The following is a 20,826-nucleotide window of genomic DNA, read 5'->3' as shown; positions in this document are numbered from 1 at the left end:
CACGCTGAGCCCCCACCCCCTGCCCAGGCTCACAGACACACACACACAGCGGCCGACCGACCCAGGGCTTCGCTTTATTGGTGCCCGGCGCTACTGGCCCCCACTGGGCAGCTGCACTCGCACGGGGAGCAGGACCTGCAGCTGCTCGGCAGGGGGCCACCGGACCTTGGTGACGAAGAAGAGGCGGAACTGCTCCAGGCGCGCCTCCTGGAACTGGGTGGGGCCGTACTCCAGCCCGTCCTCGGGCCGGAGCAGAGACAGGTACCTGTCCTCCTGCAGCAGCCGGCGGCTCAGCAGCTCCTGTGCCAGGTCCGGCTGCACTGCCTCCAGCTGCTGCTGCACCACCGGGAACAGGTCCACCTCCCGCAGGTCAAACACCAGCGGCTTCCCGTACCTGCAGGCAGGGCCTGTGGTGAGCCGGGGCGGGGGCGGGGGCGGCGGGGGCAGCGAGCCGGGGCGGGGCGGGGCGTGTGCCCCTCCCCCGCCTCACCTGAGTGCTCCCAGCAGCGCCAGCCGGACCCGCTCCGGCTGCAGGTGGTCCGGGTTCAAGGTGTCCAGATAGTTGGTGTCCTGGTAGCGCAAGAAGGTAGCCGCCTGGCCGGAAGGGTCGATGATGAGAGGCCACCTGGGGGCAGCCAGAGAGTCACGGCCCGTGCGCAACCCTCGGCCTGCCCCTCGCCCGGCTGCGCCACTGACCGGCCGTCGGCGCGGAGGCGGCCGCCCACGTCCCTCATCAGCACGTCGTGCAGCTCGGCGACCTGGCACGCCAGCCCCGGGGGCTCCTCCTCCCCTGCGGGGACAGAGGGTGAGGCGGCCCCCTGGGGCTCCCAACCACGCCCCCCCTCCCCCCTCCCCCTCCCCTCCCCTCCCCCTCCCCTCCCCTCCCCCCCTCTCCCGCCCCCCAGCCGGCCCGAGCCCCGCCCACCCTGCTGAGTCTGCTCCCGCAGCTCTAGTCTGGCCAGGGCCAGGGTCTCTTCGGCCTTCTGGGCCTCCTGCCGCAGCCTGTCCACTTGGGCCTCTGCGTCCTTGATGGCCTGAGGGAGGGGCCGCACTCCGCTCGGACCGCAGCTGCACCCCTCTGCTCCCAGAGCCCCCCCCCCCCCCGCGCCGTGTTGGCCTGGGGGGGGCGAGCGCTCACCTGCAGCGTGAGCTCAGCCAGGCCCGCACGCCTCTGCTCACACTTGTCGTGCTCTGTGATCCTGCGGTTCAGCTCGCAGTAGGCCTGCTGCAGCTGGGGCGGGGGGCGCTGAGGCTTCCAAGCTGGTCCTGGCCACGCCCCCGCTGCCCTGCCCCCGGTACCCCCCCCCCCGCCCCGGCCGCCCGCCCCCGCCCCCTCAACTCCAAACCCCGCCGGCCCCCGGCTTCTGGGTGGCTGCTCACTTCCTTGTGGCGCTGCTGCTGTTCCTTCGCCAGCTGCTGCACCTTGAGGTTCATGCTGGGGTGGGAGGGCACGGGTCAGAGCAGCCCTTGGGGGCGCACGGGGTGGGGGGCCCTCCCCGGGCTCACCGCTGGGCCTCCGCCTCCCTGTGCCGCTCGGCCTCCTGGGCCCGGCGCTGCTGCTCAGCCTCCATGTTCCGGAGCATGGCCTCCGTGAGGCTCAGGTCCCAGGACCGCAGCGTGCCGGCCACGGCGTCCAGCGAGGCCACCTGGTGGCAGGGTCCTGTCAGGGCCCGCACCGCCGGAGCCTGGGGAGGACGAGCTGCCCCTTAAGCACCCCTCAGACAGCCCCCTGAGCACGGCTCGACCTCTCGGGGTCCCCCGGGGCCCCCGAGTGTGTATGTGGAGAACGACCAGCCGAGCGCGGGGCCCCTCATTGCCTGGCCCCTCTGAGGAGGCGGCCAGGCCCTTTGACCTCCCGGCCTCCTTCGGTCTGTGGGGCCAAGGGCCTGCCGCTCGCCCTGCGCACCCACCCAGGGGTGTTCAAGAGAGGAAGACTTCCGTTCAAGATGGCGGTGTGGGCACGCATGGCTCGTCTCTTCACACAACCCCAGCAAAATTTCAGCTAAAATATAGGACCACTGTCACTCAGAAATGGCAGAAATCGAGTTGACTAGAAGTTGGACAACTACGGAGTTAAACCACATTCACCCAAACTGGCAGGAGGAGCACAGATGTGGAACAGGCTGGTCTCTCACCCACGTGTGGTGGATAAAAATTCGGGAGGGGTATCTCAGGAGGGAGGGGTCTCAGCCCCACACCAGGCCCCCCAGCCCGGGATTCCAGGGCCAGGAAGAGAAGTGTTCACGGCTTCTGGCTGCAAAAACCAGTGGGGACTGAGTCAGTGAAGAAACTGCTGGAGCCCAAGCAGTTCCTCTTAAAGAACCCACGCACAGACTCACCCACTCAGACTCCCTCCCTCTGAGCTCCAGCACCGGGGCGGCAGCTTGAAAGGCCCCAGTGGCGTGAAGGATGGAACTGAAGTGTCTGGCATCAGGGCGAGCAGCGGCCATGGTCCGTTTTCTGGGCCCTCCCCCCACAGACCTCGTAGGCTGGCGCCATGTCTGAGACTCCACCAGCCTGCCTAACACTGTTTGGCCTGCCCTGGAGATTCCCTGAGGCTCTGCCCCACCAACCTTTGGGCCCACCCACGCTGCTTTTCCATATGAATGACTGGTCTTGGCTCATGCATCACAGCTTCCCAAATCCTCTCAAACAAGCAACAGCTGGTCTCAGTGAGCCCCAGGCCAGCACTGGCAGCAGCCATCCCAGATTCACAGCTTGGCCTCACCTGGGAGTCTCCTAGCCCAGCACAAGTAGCAGCCAGCTCAGATTGCTTTATAGCTCAGGCAGGGTGGCCCTGGGAAAAGCACAGGTGGGGGCTGGCCTTGGCCTACACCACCCGGGAAACCCCAGGGGCCAGCGCACCCAGTGGACAGCTACAGACCATGTCGGAGCACCATCACCTGTCCCTGCACAGCTGATCCTCCCCGGAGGGCAGAGGTTGTGGTCAGTGGTCACAGCCAGTCCTTGCAGCTGACTGGCCTGGGTAAATCCCTCCCACTGACCTGCCAACAGCAACCAAGGCTAAACCACAAGAGGAGCGTGTACTCAGCCCACACGGAAAACACAACTTGAGTCCCCAGCTTGAGTGACAGGGGAGGCTGTGCCACTGGACCCCACAGGACACCTACTGCAGTAGACCACCCTGCCAGGACACGGAGTCAGAGCAGCTCTACTTAATACACAGAAACAAACACAGGGAGGCTGCCAAAATGAGGAGACAAACACGGCCCAAAGGAAAGAATAGGACAAAACTCCAGAAAAACTCAACAAAATGGAGACAGGCAACCTATCAGATGCAGAGTTCAAAACACCGGTGATCAGGATGCTCCAGGAACTCAGTGAGGACCTCAGCAGCATAGAAAAGACCGGGTCAGAAACGAAGGACACACCAACTGAAATAAAGAACAATTCACAGGGAAACCACAGTAAAAGGGATGAAGCCGAGAATCAGACCGGCGACCTGGAGCACAAGGAAGCAGAGAACGACCGCGCGGCGCGAAGGAGAAGGGAGAACCCGGGCGAGAACCCGGGCGCACGGCGCCCGCAGCCTCTGGGCAGCGTCAGGCCGCCCAGCGTTCCCGTCACGGGGGTGTCAGAGGGAGGCGAGAGAGAGCAAGAAACTGGACATTAATTTGAAGAAATAATAAAAGAAACCTTCCCTAGTTTGGTAAAAGAAGTGCACATGCGAGTGCAGGGAGCAGAGGGCCCCGACGAGGCCACGCAGAGACACGTTGTAATCAACCTGCCGAGGGCCCGCAGGACGGAAGGGCTGGGCGGGGGGGCTGGGGGGAGCGGGGGGCAGGGAGGGGGGTTCAGCGGCACAAGCAGGTCGTTACGGAGCGGCCGCGAGGTGTGAGGTGCAGTGCAGGGAAGGGGAGGCTGCAGGACTCACGCGAATGACCCCCGGACATGAGCCAGGGTGGGGGATGGCCTGGGGGAGGGGGCGTTCCTGGGGGAGGGGGCAAGGGGTGAAAAATCAGGACAATGGTAATGGCATAATCAATAAAATGTAATTTAAAAAATAAAAGATCACCGCTAAAAAAATAAAATAAATAAAAAAGAGGTGAAGTGGATGGGGCCCAGCTGCAGACGGCAGGGGAGGGGGGACCCAGAGCAGCACCCCCAGGAGGCAGCCTGGGGGTGCAGTGGGGCCCTGGGCATGGGGTCTCCAACTGAGCACAGACCCTGGCAGCCCCTGTGTGGGAGCAGGGCGCCACCAGCAGACCCCGGGCTGATTCAGGGGATCCACAGCCGGGGGGCCTTTGGGGTGGGGGGGACGGGGGACAGGGGACTGAGATGGGACATGCCCTGCTGCTCAAGTCCAGTTCACGAACAGAAGTTACAGAAGTGGCCCCGGCGGGTGGGGCTCAGTGGACTGAGCTCGGGCCTGAGAACCAACAAAGGGCCGCTGGTCTGATTCCCAGTCAGGGCACAGGCCTGGGCTTTGGGCCAGGTCCCCAGTAGGGGGCGCTCTCCCTCCCTTCCCCTCTCTAAAAATAAATAAAATGTTGTTTCAAAGCCGGTACTTGGCCACCGGCTCCCCACCACGCCCGCAGGCCCTGTGGGACACGGCCTCCCGGCCAGGGAGGGCCCTCGCACCCGCAGCCAGGCGTGGCTGCCCGGTGGTCCCTGGGAGCCCAGAGCAGCGGGACTGCAGAGACGGCGCGCTGAGAGCGAGGGGCGCGTGAATGGGCCAACCCCAGAGGTAGCCGGCCTCAGTTTCCCCACCTCCGAGGGGAACACCCCTTCCCAAGGGGGACACCAGGCCCCCACCTGCTCCGGGGTGCTCCCGTCGTCCGCGTACACGCGGGGGTCTGCTCCGAGCTCCAGAAGCACCTCCACAGCCTCCAGGTGGCCGCCGAAGGCGGCTCGGTACAGCGGCGTCTGGCCGAAGGCGCCCTGCGGGAGGGGTGCCCTGAGCCGGGCCGCCCCGGAGCCGCGCCTGCTGCCCGCGGCCCCCGCGCCCACCTTGCAGTTGGGGCTGGCGCCCTGCTCCGCCAGCAGCCTGATCGCCAGGGGCTGCCCGCCCGCCGCCGCCTCGGACATCGGTGTGTTCCCACGGGCGTCCTCGAACTCCAGCAGCGCCACGCGCTGCTGCCGCCGCCGCACCAGGCCCGCCTCGTCGCGGCCCACGCCCTCGCGGGTCAGCAGCTCCTCCACCTGCACCCGGGCAGGGTCACCGGCGCCCCGCTGCCCGCCCCGCCCCACCCCCACCCCCACCCCAGCGCCCCGCCCCCGCCCCGCGGACCTCCCGCAGGATGGCGGTGATCTCGCCCAGGTTGCCGTCGAAGGCCGCGTCCAGCAGGCGCGCCTGGCGCTGCCGCTCCTCCTGCCGCCGCTGCTCGGCCTTCGCCTCCTCCTCCCGCTGGCGGCGGGCCGCCTCCCGCTCCCGGCGCACCAGGGTCAGGAAGGCCTGCGGAGGACACAGCCCTGAGCGGCCAGGGTGCCGCGCCTTCACCCCGGGGCCTGCCACCACCACGGGCCGGGGGCGCGGGCTCCGGGGGCCCGCACCTCCCGCTGCAGCCGCTCCATCTGCTCCAGGTACTCCTGGCGCTCCGCGCGGCGGCGGGCCAGCTCGGCCCTCGCCCGGAGCCGCCGGAAGGCGCACTGGATGACAGTGGCCGCCTGGTCCTCCGCGGTGGGCCCTGGGCGGGGAGAGGGCGCCTAGACCCGGGCTCCCGTCCAGGCCGCTGCTGGGCTCCCGCGCCGGGTGTGTGAGCGGCGGGCCCCGCCCACCAGACCCGACCGAGGCGCGAAGGTCCCAGCCCCGCAGGCCCGGCCCGGACAACCCGGCCACCGCGGGCAGGGAGCGGAGGAGCAGGGGGGAGGAGGCCCCGGGAACGAACGGGGAGGCTCCGGGTCTCCGCAGGAAGCCCCCCGACGCAGCTGGGACCCCCCCCCCCAGCCCCCTGAGCTGCACCCCCGCCCCTCCCGGGGAAAGACACGCTGCAGACACGGGCGGGACACCCAGGAAGGCCGAGGCAGGGAAGCCGCCGTGGAGCCCACGGGACCCGCGCCCGGGAAGCGCTGCGGCAACGCCCCCGAGGCTGGGTGGCCCACAGGGCGGGGCCGGGGACTCAGCCACCAGCCGACAGGCGCGGGAGAGGGAGCCCCCGCGGGGGCGCCACCCCGCAGCTCGCAGGGCAGCCCGGCCACCTGAGTGCGGCCCGCCCCAGGAGAGGGCTGAGGGGCCGCTGGGCCTGGCCTGGGCCACGGGAGGGGGGTTCAGGTGACGACGGCGCCCGGGGAGCCCCGTGGAGGCCGTGTCAGGAAGACAGGCCCGGGGCTGAGGCCGGGGGAGGGGGAGAGCGAGCGGCCCTGGGCACCACGCCCCCTTTTCCCGGGAAGGCCGCCAAGGCCGCCTCCCGCCACAGGGGGGCGACAGTGCTCCGGGTGGGAGCCGGGCCGGCCCCCGAGCCCGGGGAGCGGGAGGCTGAGGGGACGGGATTCCGAGTGAGGCTGCCCCCCACCCCCCGCCCACCCCCTGCCGGCCGCCCAGCCCAGCCCCCCCGCCCGCGGGAAAGCAGGTGCTGGGGAGGTGGGAGCAGAGAGGACGGGGCTCCCCGCTTGTTCCCGGGAGGGGCACGCTGCTCTGTGTGTGCAACAGGCTCGTCCCCCCAGCACATTCACACGCATGCTCGTCTGCACGCGCACGCACGCTCCCCCAGACGTTCACTCACGCACACCCTGCAAGACCGGCCTGGGGGGCGGCCTGCTTCCCCGCAGCCAGCCCCGAGCCCTCCCCACCCCCCGCTGGCTGCGGAGCGGGGGCGGGGCGCGGCTCTCACCTGCAGGGGCCTCTGGGCACTCCGGGGACGCGGGCCCCAGCACCCGCGGGCCAGTCTTCCCCGGCAGCTGCTGGAGGCTCTCTCCCGGCCTCGCTGGGGGTGCGAAGCGTCAGTGAGGTCAGCGTGTGCGCCCATCCCCCCATCGACCTCAGGAGGCATCTACGGTCGCCCGTGGGGCCCCTGCTGCGTCCCAGCTGTTAGGGCGCGTCCACCCCCCCACACACACAGCTTTAACGAGCGGCCAGGCTGCGTCCCACACGGCACGCACAGGGCACACACGTGTGGCAGGGGTGGCAGAGCCCTCGGCACCAGAAGGCAGCGCCGCCCTGCAGCCCCCGGGGCTGGGGGGCCCAGGTGTGCCGAGGTCTCGGGCGGGCGCCCCGCTGCTGGCCCTCGGCACCCTCCTCCCTTTCTGTGCGTCCACCCTGTGCCCGGCCGGAGTCCCAGCTGGCCTCCCCCCATCCCCAGCCTCGGGGCAAAGGCTGAGCCCGGGGCGCAGGCAGGGCCAGGCCGGGCCGGGTGAACCGGTCCAGCCAGTGGGGCAGAGCCGGCAGGCGGGCCTGGGCGTGGGTGTGAGTCAGCGGCCTGGCTGGGGAAGCGCTGGGGCGGAAGCCGTCCGGAGCCTCCCTCGCAGCCGGAAGCCCAGGGGACGCTGGCTCTCAGGCTGGCCCTGTGTCCCCCACGCTCAAAGGCTGGCTGTGGGGGGCTCCTCAGGACTCTAGCCCCAGGGGCACAGCAGCCGGACCCCCAAGCTGGGCGACCTTCAGGGCCCCTGCGGCCCCACCTCAGTCCCCAGACCCCAGGGCGGGCGAGCCCCCGGGGCCCCCAGGCTGGGCCGGAGGCTCCGTCCTCCCCGCTGGGCTGTGCTCCCAGCGCGGGGCTGCCCTGCCCGGCTGGCCTGGGGCTGCTGCTCCGTGGGGCCCTGTGCCAGTCCCGGGCCCCAGGGGGTCGGATGGCCTGCGGCCACGGAGGGCCCCGTCAGGATGGCCAGTGCGGGCAGGGGTGCAGCTCCTGGCCCGGGGGCTGGTGTCTGAGCCCTGAGACCAGGGACGGGAGGGGGTGGGGTGCCCGCCCAGGGCAGGACGGGACTCGCCCTGCGCCCTGCGCACAGCGGCGGTCTGGCGGCGAGCGTCACCTCCTCCAGCTCTCCCGTCTCCCTCCCCGTCTGGCCGGCGAGGCCCGTGGCCCATAACGTCCTGTGCCCTGTGTCAGCACGTTAGTCAGCCTCCGCCGGGCGAGCCGCCGCCGCCAGGTCCCTATAAACTCCGCGGCGTGGCCGGGCCCGCCGAGTTGGCCCGCGAGGCCCACAGGCAGAGCCAGGGCCAGAGTCACGGCGCCGTGGGCACCGGCTGAGGGGCAGGGCAGGCACGAGGGACAGCGGCGGCTGAGGGCCCACCGTGGCCTTCGGGGCCGCCCTCTGGGCCCCGGGAGCAGACACCGACCCGGGCCATGTCTGGGAAGCGGAGCCGAGCTCGCAGAGCCCGAGCCAGGAGGGCGGGCAGGGCCCAGCAGGCCGCAGGGCAGCGGGGCCCTGAGGCCAAGCCCCCTCCCTCCCACGCAGAGGGCCCTCAGGATGAGACGGGGGTGGCCCCTGTGGGGCACGTGACCAGCAGCAAGCCAGCTCCCCGGGGACACCCCAGGGCGGCCAGGCCAGAGCAGCCACAGGCAGCAGAGAGGCCAGTGCCGGCCGCTGCTCCGGGGTCCCAGCTCGCGCTCGTCCCTGCTGTGGACATGGAAGGCTGCCGGGTCAGGGGCCTCATGCCCAACTCGGGCCCCGGGCTGCTGAGGCCCCACGAGGTCCCGCTGTGCCTGGCCCGGGAGCAGCTGCTGCTGGAGGACCGGCGACGGCAGGTCCAGCTGCAGATGCAGCTGTGGCAGGAGGAGCAGCTGTGGCTGCAGCAGCTACAGGAGGAGCAGCTGTGGCGGGAGCAGTTGTGGCAGGAGGAGCAGCTGTGGCTGCAGCAGCTGCAGGAGGAGCAGGCCTGGGTGCGCATGGAGGGGCTGGAGCTGGCCATGGCCCTGGAGCGACTCCGGAGCGAGGGCCTTGAGGCGCTGCCGGCCCAAGGCCAGGTAAGGCCTGGGGGGCCTGGGCTGGCAGAGGCTCCGACAGGCTGGGGGTGTGGTGACCACGTGAGCAACCTAGAGGTGCCTGCAGGGGCCCGGGAGGCAGGCTGGCCCCGGGACAGCTGTGGGCCCTCATCACCGCTGCCCAGTGAGGCTGGTGCTGCACAGGGCGCTGCGGGGACCACGCGGCAGCCTGCCTTCCCAGGCCGGGCCGGCCGGCCACGGGCACTGGGACGGGGCGCCAGCTCGGGGAAACTGAGGCGGAGGTGTTCCTGCAGAGGCCCCGGGCGTCCTGACCAGGTGCAGTCCGGGGCAGCCCTGGGCGGACAGGGTGGTGGCCTGGGGGGCAGGCCCCCAGCTCGGCGTCCCGGCGCACCTGCTCATCCTGTTTGTTACAGCGCGTGCTCCGGGCTCGACCGCGGAAGCAGCCGGCGGCGCCCGGGCCGCATCCTCGTTCCCGGAGGGGACGCGGCTGGGGCTGTTTGAGGGAAGGCAGGTCTCGCCCCGGCTTGGCAGGAGACCAGTCACCGCCATCCAGCTGGGTCCTATGACCTTGGAGCCCTCTGGGGTCCCAGGCCTTCGGCAGGCCCGCCCCGAGCAGAGGGGCTACCCCTGGGGGACAGGGTGGGCTCCCTCAGCAAGCACAGACCCCCCACGCAGGCCTGGGTGCTTGAGGAGCCCGGAGCCGCCGCCTGGAAGGGGCTGGCAGCTCAGCGAAAGCTTCCACGAGGACCGTGACAGAGAAAAGTGGGGCTCGGAGAAGGGGAGCGACGACCAGGGGCAGGGGCACGGCAGAGGGCGCCCTCCTGACCCGCAGCAGGCCTGAGCCACGGACCGGCTGTCACCGTCCGGGCTGGAAGCGGCTGTGGAGAGGGTGACCTGAGGGCAGCAGCAGGCCTGGGGGGGGGGGGCGGGGGGGGAGGCCCGGAGGAGCAGAGGGTCAGGGTGGGCCTCGTCCTCAGCCGGACAAAATCCCCACGTGGAGCCAGGCCCCGCCCCCACTGTGCACAAGGCTGTGCCCCTCTGAACACTGGCCCGGGGCCCCCACCCCCAGCCCCAGGGCCTGCAGCGCACGGCTGAGCTCCGAGTCCCCAGGGCACCGTACCCACGCCTGACTCAGAGGAGGGGGGTCTTCTCCGGGGAGGGGTGGGTCTCACAAGTTAGAGTCTGCGTGGGTGCCCGGGGGTCGGAAGGGCCCCTCACTCACCCGCAGTGGCTCTGCGCTGGGCCCCCGCGGTGGGTGGCCGCCGCTTCCCTGAGGCCACTTTAGACCCCCCCTTCTTACTGCTCATGCTCCTGGAGGGCGGTGGGAAGTGGAGGGAGGGTGGGCTCAGGGTGGAAGGGGCCACGGGGACAGCACCACACACAGGCCCGGCCTGGTGGACAGTCAGCAGGTGCCAGGCGGGAATGCGGGGCCACGGGCACCCCGACACAGCCCTGCGCCGGCTCCCCGGCCCCCGGCCCGCCCCCAGGGGCGCGTGCGGCGACAGCGTGCGGGGGAACGCGGGGCAAGAGCACCCGGCCACAGCTCGCCCCCCTCCCCCTCCATCGCCTGCCCCCCCCCCGCACCCCTGGCTTGCCCACGCCCTGGTTCCAGGTCCTGGCCGTACCCCCAGGGCCGGTGTCCTGTGTCCATCTCCCTGCCCCAAAGCACCGGCGGCTGGCCAGCCAGCTGTGTGCTGCCGCGCACGCCGGAGCCCAGCCCCATGCCACGGGCCCCTGTGCGCCCCCCCCCCCCAGGCCTTCTTCGGTCTCTGCTTTGGGGTCAGCCACGCAGACTAGGGGGGGGTGTCCTCAGGACCTGGAAGCCACCCCTCCCCCCTAGTGTGCTTGGCTGTCCCCAAAGTCCCCGCCCCTGGGAGATCTCCCCTACCCCAGGCCGGGTCGGGCCCCCTCACCTCCCCCATTGCCGGGCGCCCCACGGCAGCACCGTTGCCCGGCCGCGGTCTGACCCCGGGCCGGGTCTCTACCGCGGTGGCCCCGGTGGAGGGCTGCTGAGTGCTTGTGACGGAAGGACCCTGAAAACGGGGCAAGCAGGGCAGGCTGTGCGTGGGCCCCGTCCTCGCAGTCAGGGTCCCCGGGGGCTGGGGGACTCTCGGTGTTCCCGTGGGGTCTCCCGCGTGTGCAGGGACCGAGCGGAGGCCAGTGCGCGAGGGTCCCCGTGTGTGTGTGCACGCCGGGGTGTGCCTGGTGACAGCGCGTGCGGGGCCTGGCGTGCACGGAGGGCCCCGCACGTGTGCGTGGGCTGCTGTGTGCTGGGGGGTCCCGCGCACGTGGCAGAAGGGCTGGAGTGTGGGGGGCCGGTGGGTGTGGGGTCCCACTCCTGTGCTGACAGGGGTGCGCAGCCTCTGCGAGTGGGCCTGGGGGTGCCTGTGGGGGGCCGGCGAGTGCGTGGGCGTTGGTGTAGATGTGGGGTCCGTCTTTGTGGAAAGGTTTCCGCCGTCGGCAAGGCTCCCCTACAGGCGTGGGCATCAGTGTGGGGGGTGTGCACAGGTTCCCTGAAAACCCACAGGGTCCCGGTTACTCGCGGGCATCAGTGTGTGCGGGGAGTCCTCTGAGTCTGCACCAGAATGGGGGGCGTCCCGAGTGGTAGGGGGGTTCCCAGTGCTCGCAGGGTGCGCAGGCCCAGCCGCGCCCCCAGCTGGGCGCCGTCTGGCAGCCTCACCTGCCTCACCTGCCTCCATAGCTCCTGGGCTAGACCAGAAGCTCCGCCCCTCGCGTCCGGCTGGCCCGTTTCCTAGCGACTGAACCGGAACTTGCCATTGACCTCGACTTCCGGGGCGAGGGTTAGGGGTCGGGCGCAGGGACCTCCAGTCTTCGGTGAACAGATGGGGGCTCGGGACTCCGGAGGTCTCCGAGCGCGCCCGGCGGGGGTGCCAGGGCGCGCCGCTGGGGCGCACGTTGGGGCCGGGGGCGCAGTCGCGGCCCTGGGTCTCCGGGGCGGCGGCGAAGGGCGGGCGCAGGAATGCAGGCGCGCCGCGGGTGGGGCCGCCCCGCCCCCAGGTGCTGCCCGGGCAGGCCGGCGGCGGGAGCGGGCGGGGCGGGGGCGGGCTCGTGAATCAGGCCGCGCGGCGGGCGGGCCGCGGCAGGGAGTGGCCGCCGGACCGACCGGACCGCGAGGCCGCTGGGCGGCGGTCGGCTCCTGCTGTCCTTTTCTTGAGACCCCGCGCACCTGGCCAGGTAAGCCCCCTCCCCTGGCTGGGACGGGGCGGGGCGCGCGGGACCGGGAGGCCGCGGCCGGATTGGTGGAGTGGATCGGGGTCGACGCGCGGTGCCCCCCAAGGCGGCCCTCCGGCCGGCACCTGTGCCGGGGCCGCTCCTGAGCCCGGCGGTGGGATTCGACAGCGGCTGCGTGTGCGGGACCTGGACGGGCGGGGCTGGGGGTTAGCGCCGCGGCCGCGTGAGCCGACCTGGAGGCGAGCCCCCTCGCACGTAGCCGGGCCTGGAAGAGCCGGGTGGGCAGGAGCCCGGGGCACGTCGGCCGGAGCGGAACTGACTCTCTCCGCCCCTGCGGCCTAGCTGCCGTGGGGGGAGAGTGTCGGGCCCGGCCCGGACCCTTCCCCGGGGGCGCCCCGCCCAGGCCGCCATGAGAGCTGGGGCTCCGTCTGGTTCCCTACCTGTAGTCCAGGGAGGGCCCACGGCCCGTTCTCTCGCGCGCGCACGTCCCTGGGCTGGGGCCGGTGAAGGGAACACGGCGCCGGGCAGCCGACGACTGCCTGGGTGGCGCTGACTCCCTGCGGTGCGCACCCCGAAAACTGCAGCACTGCAGGCCGCTCGCCCATCCGGCGAATCCCTCCCCGTCCACCTCCGGGTCCGAATGTCCCCCAGTTCTTCCCTCAGGGACCCTCCTCCTGCCCCCCTCACCCCGCCATACTCGACTCCGGGTCCCCGCCCTCCCTACTGCTGCGAGGAAAAAATCAGACCCACGATCTGGAAGTCCCCGAGGGCCTGGGACACTTTGTCAGGCTGGGGTCAGAGGTCGGAGGTCAGCACCAGGCAACGGGCTCCTGCTGAGTCACCGCCCAGGGTGGGAGAAGAGCCTGCCCTGCCTGAGGGCAGGTGCGGGCAGGCCAGCGTGCGTGCGGCGAGGCCGGCCGCTCTGGGCTGGGGTGTGGCCGCTTTCCAGACCACAGTTTGGGGGTGCCGACCCCCAAAAGGAGACAGGCGAAGGAGAGGGCACTGAGGTCGTGGTGCTGCTGGGTGAGGCCGGTGGGGCCGCCTTCCAACCAGTCCTGTCTGATGTGCAGGCTCTTCACCCGCCACGGGCCCCCGGACCCCCCGAGTGTGCGACCTGGGCACTTCGGGCTGGGCCTCTCCCCAGTGAGGTCAGAGGGGCAGTGCGCCTTCGAGAGACAGCAGTGTCCCAGCAGGTTTCCCCGGGGCCAGGTGGCAGCTCTGCCCAGTGGCACCCAGGTGTCCCCCACTTCCCATCCCCAGGGGAAGGGGCCTGGAGGGTTCCCCAGGTCACTGCACACGGCCCCGCCCCGACCCCTCTGGTCAGCCTGGCCCAGCTGCGTGCGGAGAGGGGCACGTCCCCCGGCTGGGCAACGTGCAGGAGCAGGAGGGGTGGGGCTCCTGGGGCAGGAGGGCAGGCGTCCACGTGCTCACAGGACACGTGTGGACAGGCCCCGGGAGCTGAGGCGAGGCCCCCGTCGGGCCGGCAGGGCTGTGAAGGCCGAGGGGCGGGTGGAGAGGCTCGCTGGGGGCCCTGGACGGCCCGGCGGCCGCGGCAGAGGGCCCCGGCTCCACGCGGAAAGCAGCGGGAGCGCAGGGCGGTGACCAGGAGGCTCGAAGAGACGTTGCCACACAGGCCTGGGCTCGGCTGGGACCTGGGACGGGGCTCTGAGCTCACAGGGGAGGAGGCGGCAGCTCCGGCCTGCAGGGGTGGGGAGGGGCCCGTGGGGAGGGTCCTGCCTCCTGGGGCTCGGAGTGAGACCGCGTGGGGTGGGTGCAGGGGTGGCCAGGGCCCGGGGACGGGGCTCAACCTGCCCCCCGGCCAGAGGAAGGTAGTGACGAGCTCTGTACTGAGCGCACCTTGGGCCAGGTGTGCCGTCGGGGCAGCCCTGCCAGCCGCAGGCTGCGGTGAAGGCGGGGAGCCGGGGAGGCGGGGTGCGTGGCCCGGGCGCCTCCTCAGGGCTGGACAGGCAGCGGGCCACTCCGCCTGTCCGGCCCACACAGTGCCAGGAGCCCACAGGAAGTCATCGTCATAAAATCAGAAGAGAAACGTGACCGTCATAATAAAGAAGCCAGCCTGGATTATGTTTTCACTATGCCAACAGTCATACTGGGGAGGGGGGGGGGGTGCCCTAGAGCAGAAGCGCGTGCCCTGAGTGGGGCTTGGGTGGAGCCAGAGCCCTGGAGACAGGACTCGGCTGAGGTCGCCCAGCTGGGGGGCACCCTGGGGTACGGTGTGCCCTAAAGGCCCCCGGGCCTGGGCGGGTCTCCAAGGTCACTGACAGCCTCTCCGCAGTGTGTCCCCGCGTGAATGGGGGGGGGCGGGGGGAGTGGGCGCAGGGCCGCCGCCCTGGTAATGTGTCTCCCTGCCACCCCCCCCCCCCCAGGCCCCGGGCCCCAACATGGCCCGCCGCTCCCAGAGCTCCTCGCAGGGGGACAACCCGCTGGCGCCCGGGTACCTGCCGCCTCACTACAAAGAGTACTACCGGCTGGCAGTGGACGCGCTGGCCGAGGGCGGGCCGGAGGCCTACAGCCGCTTCCTGGCGGCGGAGGGCGCGCCTGCCTTCCTGTGTCCCGAGGAACTGGACCACGTGACCCGCCACCTGCAGCCCCCACAGCACGTCACCCACGACCCCCCTGAAGGCAGCCCTCCCAACGTGGACATGGATGGCTCCTCGGGCACCTACTGGCCCATGAACTCTGACCAGGCAGTGCCTGAGCTTGACCTGGGCTGGCCCCTGACCTTCGGCTTCCAGGGCACTGAGGTCACGACGCTGGTGCAGCCGCCGCCACCCGACAGCCCCAGCATCAAGGACGAGGCCCGAAGGATGATCCGCTCCGCCCAGCAGGTGCGCTGCCCTGGGCCCGGCGGGCAGTGGGAGATGGCCTGAGCGGGACCTGGGCGCACGCAGAGTGGGGGCGGTGCGAGGCAAGATGAGAGTGTGCAGGCTTAGGGGCCGGGGCGGGGCAGCTGCAGCAAGGGCTCCCTGGCTGGCTTCCGGGGTCACCAAGGGTCTCCTTAAGACAGGCTCCGGGCTGCCTTCTCCGCACAGGTTTGCTTGCTGGCGGTGGTGGTCGTCAGCGCTCAGTAGCTCAGAGGCTCCTGGGTGGGCAGGCTCCCAGCTGGGATTCGGTGTTCACGGGGTCGTCTCTTCTCCACCCGGCTGAGCGCTGCTTACGCCCACGGGTCCGCTGGCCAGCAGCAAAGGGGCCGTCACACCACGTAGACAGGCCACAGGTCCAGACGCTAAAGACCACTGTCTTGTCCCCAGGGTTGGGGGGATTGCAGGCCTTTCTCTCGTCTGGCCTTGGCCCCAGCTGAAGGGCAGCCCTGCACCGACAGGGGGCCGGCCTTGTGCCTGCCTCGGGCTCCGCGTGGGCCACCTGCCCCTTTCCCGACGGGCCCCACCTTCCCTTGTGTGTGTGTGGGGGGAGGGCTAGTGGCGGTCCTGTAGTTGGTGGACGATCCAGAGTTACGGCTGGAGAACCGTGGGGCAGCAGAGGTTTCTGCCCTCGGGCGCCGACCCGACCCCGCAGGTGGTGGCCGTGGTGATGGACATGTTCACCGACGTGGACCTGCTCAGCGAAGTGCTGGAGGCCGCCGCGCGCCGCGTCCCCGTCTACATCCTCCTGGACGAGATGAACGCACAGCACTTCCTGGACATGGCCGACAAGTGCCGCGTCAACCTGCACCACGTGGACGTGAGTGGCGGGCGGGGGTGGGGTGTGCGGGGAAGGGAGGAGGACCCCCTCGACACGCCCGACGCCTCTCTCCCCAGTTTCTGCGCGTGCGCACTGTGGCAGGCCCCACCTACTACTGCCGCACCGGGAAGTCCTTCAAGGGCAACGTAAAGGAGAAGTTCCTCCTGGTGGACTGTGCCGTGGTGATGAGTGGCAGCTACAGGTGCGCGCAGCCCCCACAGCCCCGACAGCTCCCCGCCCAAAGGCCTCCCCTCCCGAGCCCCTTCTGTCCTCTGGCCCCGCCCCGCCCGCTTCCTGGCAGCCTGCTGGGCCCCGCCCCTGGCTCTGGCCCCGCCCCCACCTCTGACTCCGGCCCCGCCCCCGCCTCTGACTCCGGCCCCGCCCCCGGCTCTGGCCCCGCCCCCACCTCTGACTCCGGCCCCGCCCCCGCCTCTGACTCCGGCCCCGCCTCTGACTCCGGCCCCGCCCCGCCCCCCCAGCTTCATGTGGTCCTTCGAGAAGATCCACCGCAGCCTGGCGCACGTGTTCCAGGGTGAGCTGGTGTCCAGCTTCGATGAGGAGTTCCGCATCCTCTTCGCGCAGTCTGAGCCGCTGGTGCCCACGGCCGGGGCGCTGGCCCGCATGGACGCTTACGCCCTGGCGCCGTACTCGGGGGCCGGGCCCCTCGTGGGCGGCCCGGGGACCGGGGCGCCCACCCCTTTCTCCTTCCCCAAGCGAGCGCATCTTCTGTTCCCGCCGCCCAGGGAAGAGGGCCTGGGCTTCCCCTCCTTCCTAGACCCTGACCGCCACTTCCTGTCTGCCTTCCGCCGGGAGGACCCGCTGCGGATGCCCGGCGGGGTGCCGGGCGGCGCCCTGGAGCCACACGCGGGGCTGCGGCCACAGCCACGACGGTGGGACGCGGAGGCCGGGCCAGGGGCGGAGCTCGCAGGCCCGCGGGGCTTCTTCCAGGCGCGGCACCTGGAGATGGACTCCTTCAAGCGGCACAGCTACGCGGCCGCTGACGGCAGCGCGGGCGCCGTGGAGAACTTCGCGGCCGCGCGGCAGGTGTCACGACAGACGTTCCTCAGCCACGGCGACGACTTCCGCTTCCAGACCAGCCACTTCCACCGCGACCAGCTCTACCAGCAGCATTACCAGTGGGACCCGCAGTCGGCGCCCATGCGCCCGCAGGGCCTGTTCGAGAAGCTTCGCGTTGGCCGCCCGGGCTTTGCGGATCCCGAGGACTTGGCTTTGGGCGCCGGGCCGCGCTTCCCCGAGCTCGGCCTGGATGGGCACCAGCGGCTGGACTACGTGCCATCGAGCGAGTCGCGTGAGGTGCGCCACGGTTCGGACCCGGCCTTCGGGGTCGGACCCCGCGGCCTGGAACTCGGTGGGGCCCCACGCCCCAACCTGGGCCAGCGCTTCCCCTGCCAGGCAACAGCAAGGCTGGGCCCTGACACTGGGCCGGAGGCAGAGCCCGAGCGCAGGGTCGGGCCGGAGGGGCGGGCAGGGCTAAGGCACTGGCGCCTCGCCTCCTACCTGAGCGGCTGCCATGGGGACGACGCCGGCACGGAGGGCCTGCCGGCGCCCATGGAGACCGAGGCCTACGAAGACGACGTGCTGGCTTCTCCCGGGGGTAGGGCGGCCGCCGGGGACCTGCTTCCCTCGGCCTTCAGAGCGCCCGTGCCCTTCACGGCCAAGGGCCCGGCGTATGGCCCTGGCAGCGGCGGCGGCGAGGGCCCGGAGCGCGAGGGCCTGGAGGAGGCGGGCCTGGCCAAGCAGGACTCGTTCCGCTCGCGCCTGAACCCGCTGATCCAGCGCAGCTCCCGACTCCGCTCCTCGCTCATCTTCGCGGCGCAGGCTGAGGGCGCCAGCGGGGCCGCGGGGGCCACCACCGAAAAGGTGCAGGTGCTGCACAAGGAGCAGGCGGTCAGCGAGACTCTGGGCCCTGGGGGCGAGGCCGTGCGCTCTGCCGCCTCCACCAAGGTGGCCGAGCTCCTGGAGAAATACAAGGGCCCCGCTCGCGACCCTGGCGCCGCAGGGGCTGTGGTCACTGCTGCCAGCCACAGCAAGGCCGTCGTGTCCCAGGCGTGGCGGGAGGAGGTGGCGGCGGGAGGAGGCGGGCCCGGGGGTGCGGGGAGCGAGCGGCGCAGCCTGGAGAGCTGCCTGCTGGACCTCCGCGACTCCTTCGCGCAGCAGCTGCACCAGGAAGCCGAGCGGCAGCCAGGAGCGGCCGCCCTCACGGCCTCCCAGCTGCTCGACACGCTGGGCCGCGGCGGCACCAACAGGCTGCCCTCCCGGTCCCTCCTGGGCCAGCCCCAAGGCCTGTCCACCTCCCCGCAAGGGCGGGACAGTCCCCCTGTGGAAGCGCCGCACCCCGAGCCGAAAGGGAACCCCGCCTCGGCCTACACAGAGCAGAGGGGCAGCCCCACGCCCGGGTTCTCTGCTCACAGGGGCAGCCCGACCGCAGGGTTCACCGCTGAGCCGAAGGGGAGCCCCACCTCAGCCTACCCCGAGCGCAGGGGCAGCCCTGTCCCTGCCTTGCCGGAGCGCAGGGGCAGTCCGGTGCCCCCCGTGCCCGAGCGCAGGGGAAGCCCCGTGCCCGCGGTGCCGGAGCGCAGGAGCAGCCTCACTGCTGCCGTCTCCGGAGAGTCCCCGAAGACCGGCTCCGCGGAGGAAGCGCCCACCGGCCCCATGGAGGTCCTGCGCAAGGGCTCCCTGCGCCTCCGGCAGCTGCTGAACCCCAAGAGTGAGCGGCGCTCGGAGGACGAGGGCGGCTCCCCGGTGCCGCAGGAGAACGGGCGGCCCGAGAGCCCCCGGCGGCCGTCGCTGAGCCGGGGCGACAGCACGGAAGCCGGCCCTGGGGAGGAGCGGGGCCCCCGGGTGCGCACGGCCTCCGCCACGGCCAACGCCTTGTACAGCAGCAACCTGCGGGACGACACGAAGGCCATCCTGGAGCAGATCAGCGCGCACAGCCAGAAGCACCGCGGCGCGCCCGCGCCCGCCCCCACCCCCGCCCACAGCAGCCCTGAGCTGGACCGGCCGCCGGCCGCGGGCGGCCTGGCCCCCGACATGTCCGACAAGGACAAGTGCTCGGCCATCTTCCGCTCCGACAGCCTGGGGGCCCAGGGCCGGCTCAGCCGCACGCTGCCGGCCAGCATGGAGGAGCGCGACCGGCTGCTGCGCCGCATGGAGAGCATGCGCAAGGAGAAGCGCGTCTACAGTCGCTTCGAGGTCTTCTGCAAGAAGGAGGAGGCCGGCAGCGGGGGCGGGGACGGCCCGGCGGAGGAGGATGCCAGGGACAGCAAGGTGGGCAAGTTCATGCCCAAGATCCTGGGGACGTTCAAAAGCAAGAAGTGAGTCTCCTGGCCCGCCGCCCCCGGCCGGGGAGCCGCGTGGCTGCCTCTGGCCAGGCAGAGCACCCGGCCCTCGGCCCAGGCGTTGGGCGCCTGGCTGAGCACAGCTCAGCCGGCCCCGGCGCATGCCCTGCCTCTTACCTCTGCCCTCCCGTTTGGGGGGCCGCAGCCGCTCGCTGCCCCGGTGCCTTACTCCCCCCCAGTTCTCCCTCTCAGCACCCTGCTCTCCAGGCCCCGCCTCCCTCTGCGGCATCTGCCTCCAGCCTCTCTCTGGGTTTCAGGCCCCCTTTGGGCCTTCACTCACCTCAGGGACCCACCTCTCCGTGCCTTGGTCCCCGGCTCTCGGGGGCCTGTGTCTCAGGGCTTCTGTGTCTCGGGGCCGCCCCTGCCCAGGGCCTCCTGGCTGCACTGCGGCTGCACTCTGCTGGCCCACCTCAGGGCCCACGGCCACTATCTCGGGCAGCTCGGGGCTTCCTGCCCTGGCCATCTGCCTCCTGACCCCTTTCTCGGTGGCCCATCCTTTTGCTGTGGGGAGGCAGAGTACCCTGGAAGGGCTGCCCCGCCCCCGGGGAGGACCCGAAGCAGAACTGACCGCCCCCCACACTGGCCCCCGCAAGGCTCCCGGCCAGGAGTGACAGCACCCAGCCTCAGGGGCGGGTGACGTGGGGCCTCGGCCCCGTGAAGGGCCCCGCACACCCTGGCAGGCGGGCGGGCTGGGTGTGGCGTGCTCGGACTTGAGCCGGTGAGGTGGAGGCAGAGGACTCGGCCTGGTGGCAGCTGAGTGCCAGCCCACCGGTCCCAGGGGTCCTGCCCGGTGCCCAGTGCCCTTGCCCTGCGGGTGCCCTGCCCTGCGCTCTCTGTCCCACAGCCTTTCCTCGTTGTCACCAGCCCGCAAACTCTGACCTGCGCCCCGCCCCCTTACCTCTCTCGGATCTTCCTCAACATCAGAGAGTGTAATTGTAATTTGAAATGACACATTTTGGCACCCAATGCTTAGAAAGTCTCCCCACTGTAGGTGCTACAATTGTGAAACGAGTGTTTCTATTTTTTTAAAATAGCTTTTTAAATTGTAGGTGCAAGAACCCCGATCACTCTAGGGAAACGGGTGTGAGGAGCGAGGGGGCTGGGAGGAGGCGGCAGGTCCAACTCGGGGGCACACGTCCACCCCGGCAGCTCGCAGTCCGGTCACCGAAGCCACCTTCCTGGTGGGGGGACAGCGGGGACCTTTGTCCAGGTGGCAAAGGTCATGGAGAGCCCAATGAGCTGGAATTGGATGGCAAACATTCCCGTGCAGCCAGATGGGGGCGGCGCCCGTGGGGGGAGTGGAGCCTTCTGGTCGCCAGAGACGGCGGGCTGGGGGTCCCCGGGTCCCCCCCACGCCCCGCCCTCATGTCCTCGAGTCCCACTGAGTAACACGCGGCTCCTCAAATGTGATTCTGAACGTTGTGGTGTTAATAAAACACAAGACAAAATATCCCAACACATTCCCAGATATGCGTCATCTATACCCACCCCACGATATGCCGCAACCTCCAGCCTCACGCATCAGCACCGGGTGTCCCCCAGGCCGCCCTGGGCGCTGGGGGCTCCTGGGGAGGGGGGTGGTGGGACCTCAGGGGGTGGCTTCTGGGGACAAAAGACAGTCATGCGGGCTGGGGACAGACTTGACTCCATCGGAGGAGGTAACGGGCCGCAGTGGGGACCTCATTTTCCCTAAAAAGGAACCAACTGACTTCCAGGGACCCAAGGCGGTGAAGCAG

The 20,826-nt window shown here is 70.9% G+C and overlaps 2 protein-coding genes across 8 annotated transcripts; one reads left to right on the top strand and one right to left on the bottom strand.

Moving 5' to 3' along the window:
* Nucleotides 1–56: 56 nt before the first annotated feature.
* On the bottom strand, nt 57–13,696 carry IQANK1 (IQ motif and ankyrin repeat containing 1). 6 transcript variants are annotated; one of them, XM_045860875.1, is made up of 13 exons: nt 10,063–10,147; nt 6,792–6,884; nt 5,515–5,648; nt 5,252–5,416; nt 4,972–5,163; nt 4,777–4,902; nt 1,507–1,646; nt 1,381–1,435; nt 1,139–1,231; nt 926–1,034; nt 697–790; nt 491–625; nt 57–394 (listed from the first exon to the last, which is right to left on the bottom strand). In XM_045860875.1, exons 1-13 carry the CDS (start codon nt 10,145–10,147, stop codon nt 91–93), a joined length of 1,725 nt encoding a protein of 574 aa, XP_045716831.1. In that variant the 3' UTR covers nt 57–90. The 6 variants fall into 6 exon arrangements, with proteins under 6 accessions (XP_045716831.1, XP_045716834.1, XP_045716837.1 ...); XM_045860878.1 differs by lacking the exons at nt 1,507–1,646; nt 10,063–10,147 and adding an exon at nt 3,290–3,395 and having other exon boundaries at nt 6,792–7,590; XM_045860881.1 differs by lacking the exons at nt 4,777–4,902; nt 4,972–5,163.
* FAM83H (family with sequence similarity 83 member H) lies at nt 8,240–20,548 on the top strand. 2 transcript variants are annotated; one of them, XM_045860811.1, is made up of 5 exons: nt 8,240–8,861; nt 14,417–14,878; nt 15,567–15,731; nt 15,809–15,933; nt 16,211–20,548. In XM_045860811.1, exons 1-5 carry the CDS (start codon nt 8,241–8,243, stop codon nt 19,068–19,070), a joined length of 4,233 nt encoding a protein of 1,410 aa, XP_045716767.1. In that variant the 5' UTR covers nt 8,240; the 3' UTR covers nt 19,071–20,548. The 2 variants fall into 2 exon arrangements, with proteins under 2 accessions (XP_045716767.1, XP_045716769.1); XM_045860813.1 differs by lacking the exon at nt 8,240–8,861 and adding an exon at nt 11,680–12,035.
* The last annotated feature ends 278 nt before the right edge of the window (nt 20,549–20,826 follow it).

This window comes from Phyllostomus hastatus, unplaced genomic scaffold (assembly GCF_019186645.2).
Source record: "Phyllostomus hastatus isolate PE091 unplaced genomic scaffold, TTU_PhHast_1.1 phas_scaffold_21, whole genome shotgun sequence".
NCBI classification, from domain to species: domain Eukaryota; kingdom Metazoa; phylum Chordata; class Mammalia; order Chiroptera; family Phyllostomidae; genus Phyllostomus; species Phyllostomus hastatus.
This window is presented reverse-complemented; position numbering and strand designations above follow the sequence as displayed.

Coding starts and splice junctions, on each gene's coding strand:
- FAM83H (XM_045860811.1), top strand. CDS start 8,241: ATGTCTGGGAAGCGGAGCCGAGCTCGCAGAGCCCGAGCCAGGAGGGCG. Junction 15,732..15,808: donor TCAACCTGCACCACGTGGAC/GTGAGTGGCGGG, acceptor CTCTCTCCCCAG/TTTCTGCGCGTGCGCACTGT. Junction 15,934..16,210: donor GTGATGAGTGGCAGCTACAG/GTGCGCGCAGCC, acceptor CCGCCCCCCCAG/CTTCATGTGGTCCTTCGAGA.
- IQANK1 (XM_045860875.1), bottom strand. CDS start 10,147: ATGAGCAGTAAGAAGGGGGGGTCTAAAGTGGCCTCAGGGAAGCGGCGG. Junction 6,885..10,062: donor CCAGCGCAGAGCCACTGCGG/GTGAGTGAGGGG, acceptor TCGCACCCCCAG/CGAGGCCGGGAGAGAGCCTC. Junction 1,232..1,380: donor AGCAGCAGCGCCACAAGGAA/GTGAGCAGCCAC, acceptor CCCCCGCCCCAG/CTGCAGCAGGCCTACTGCGA.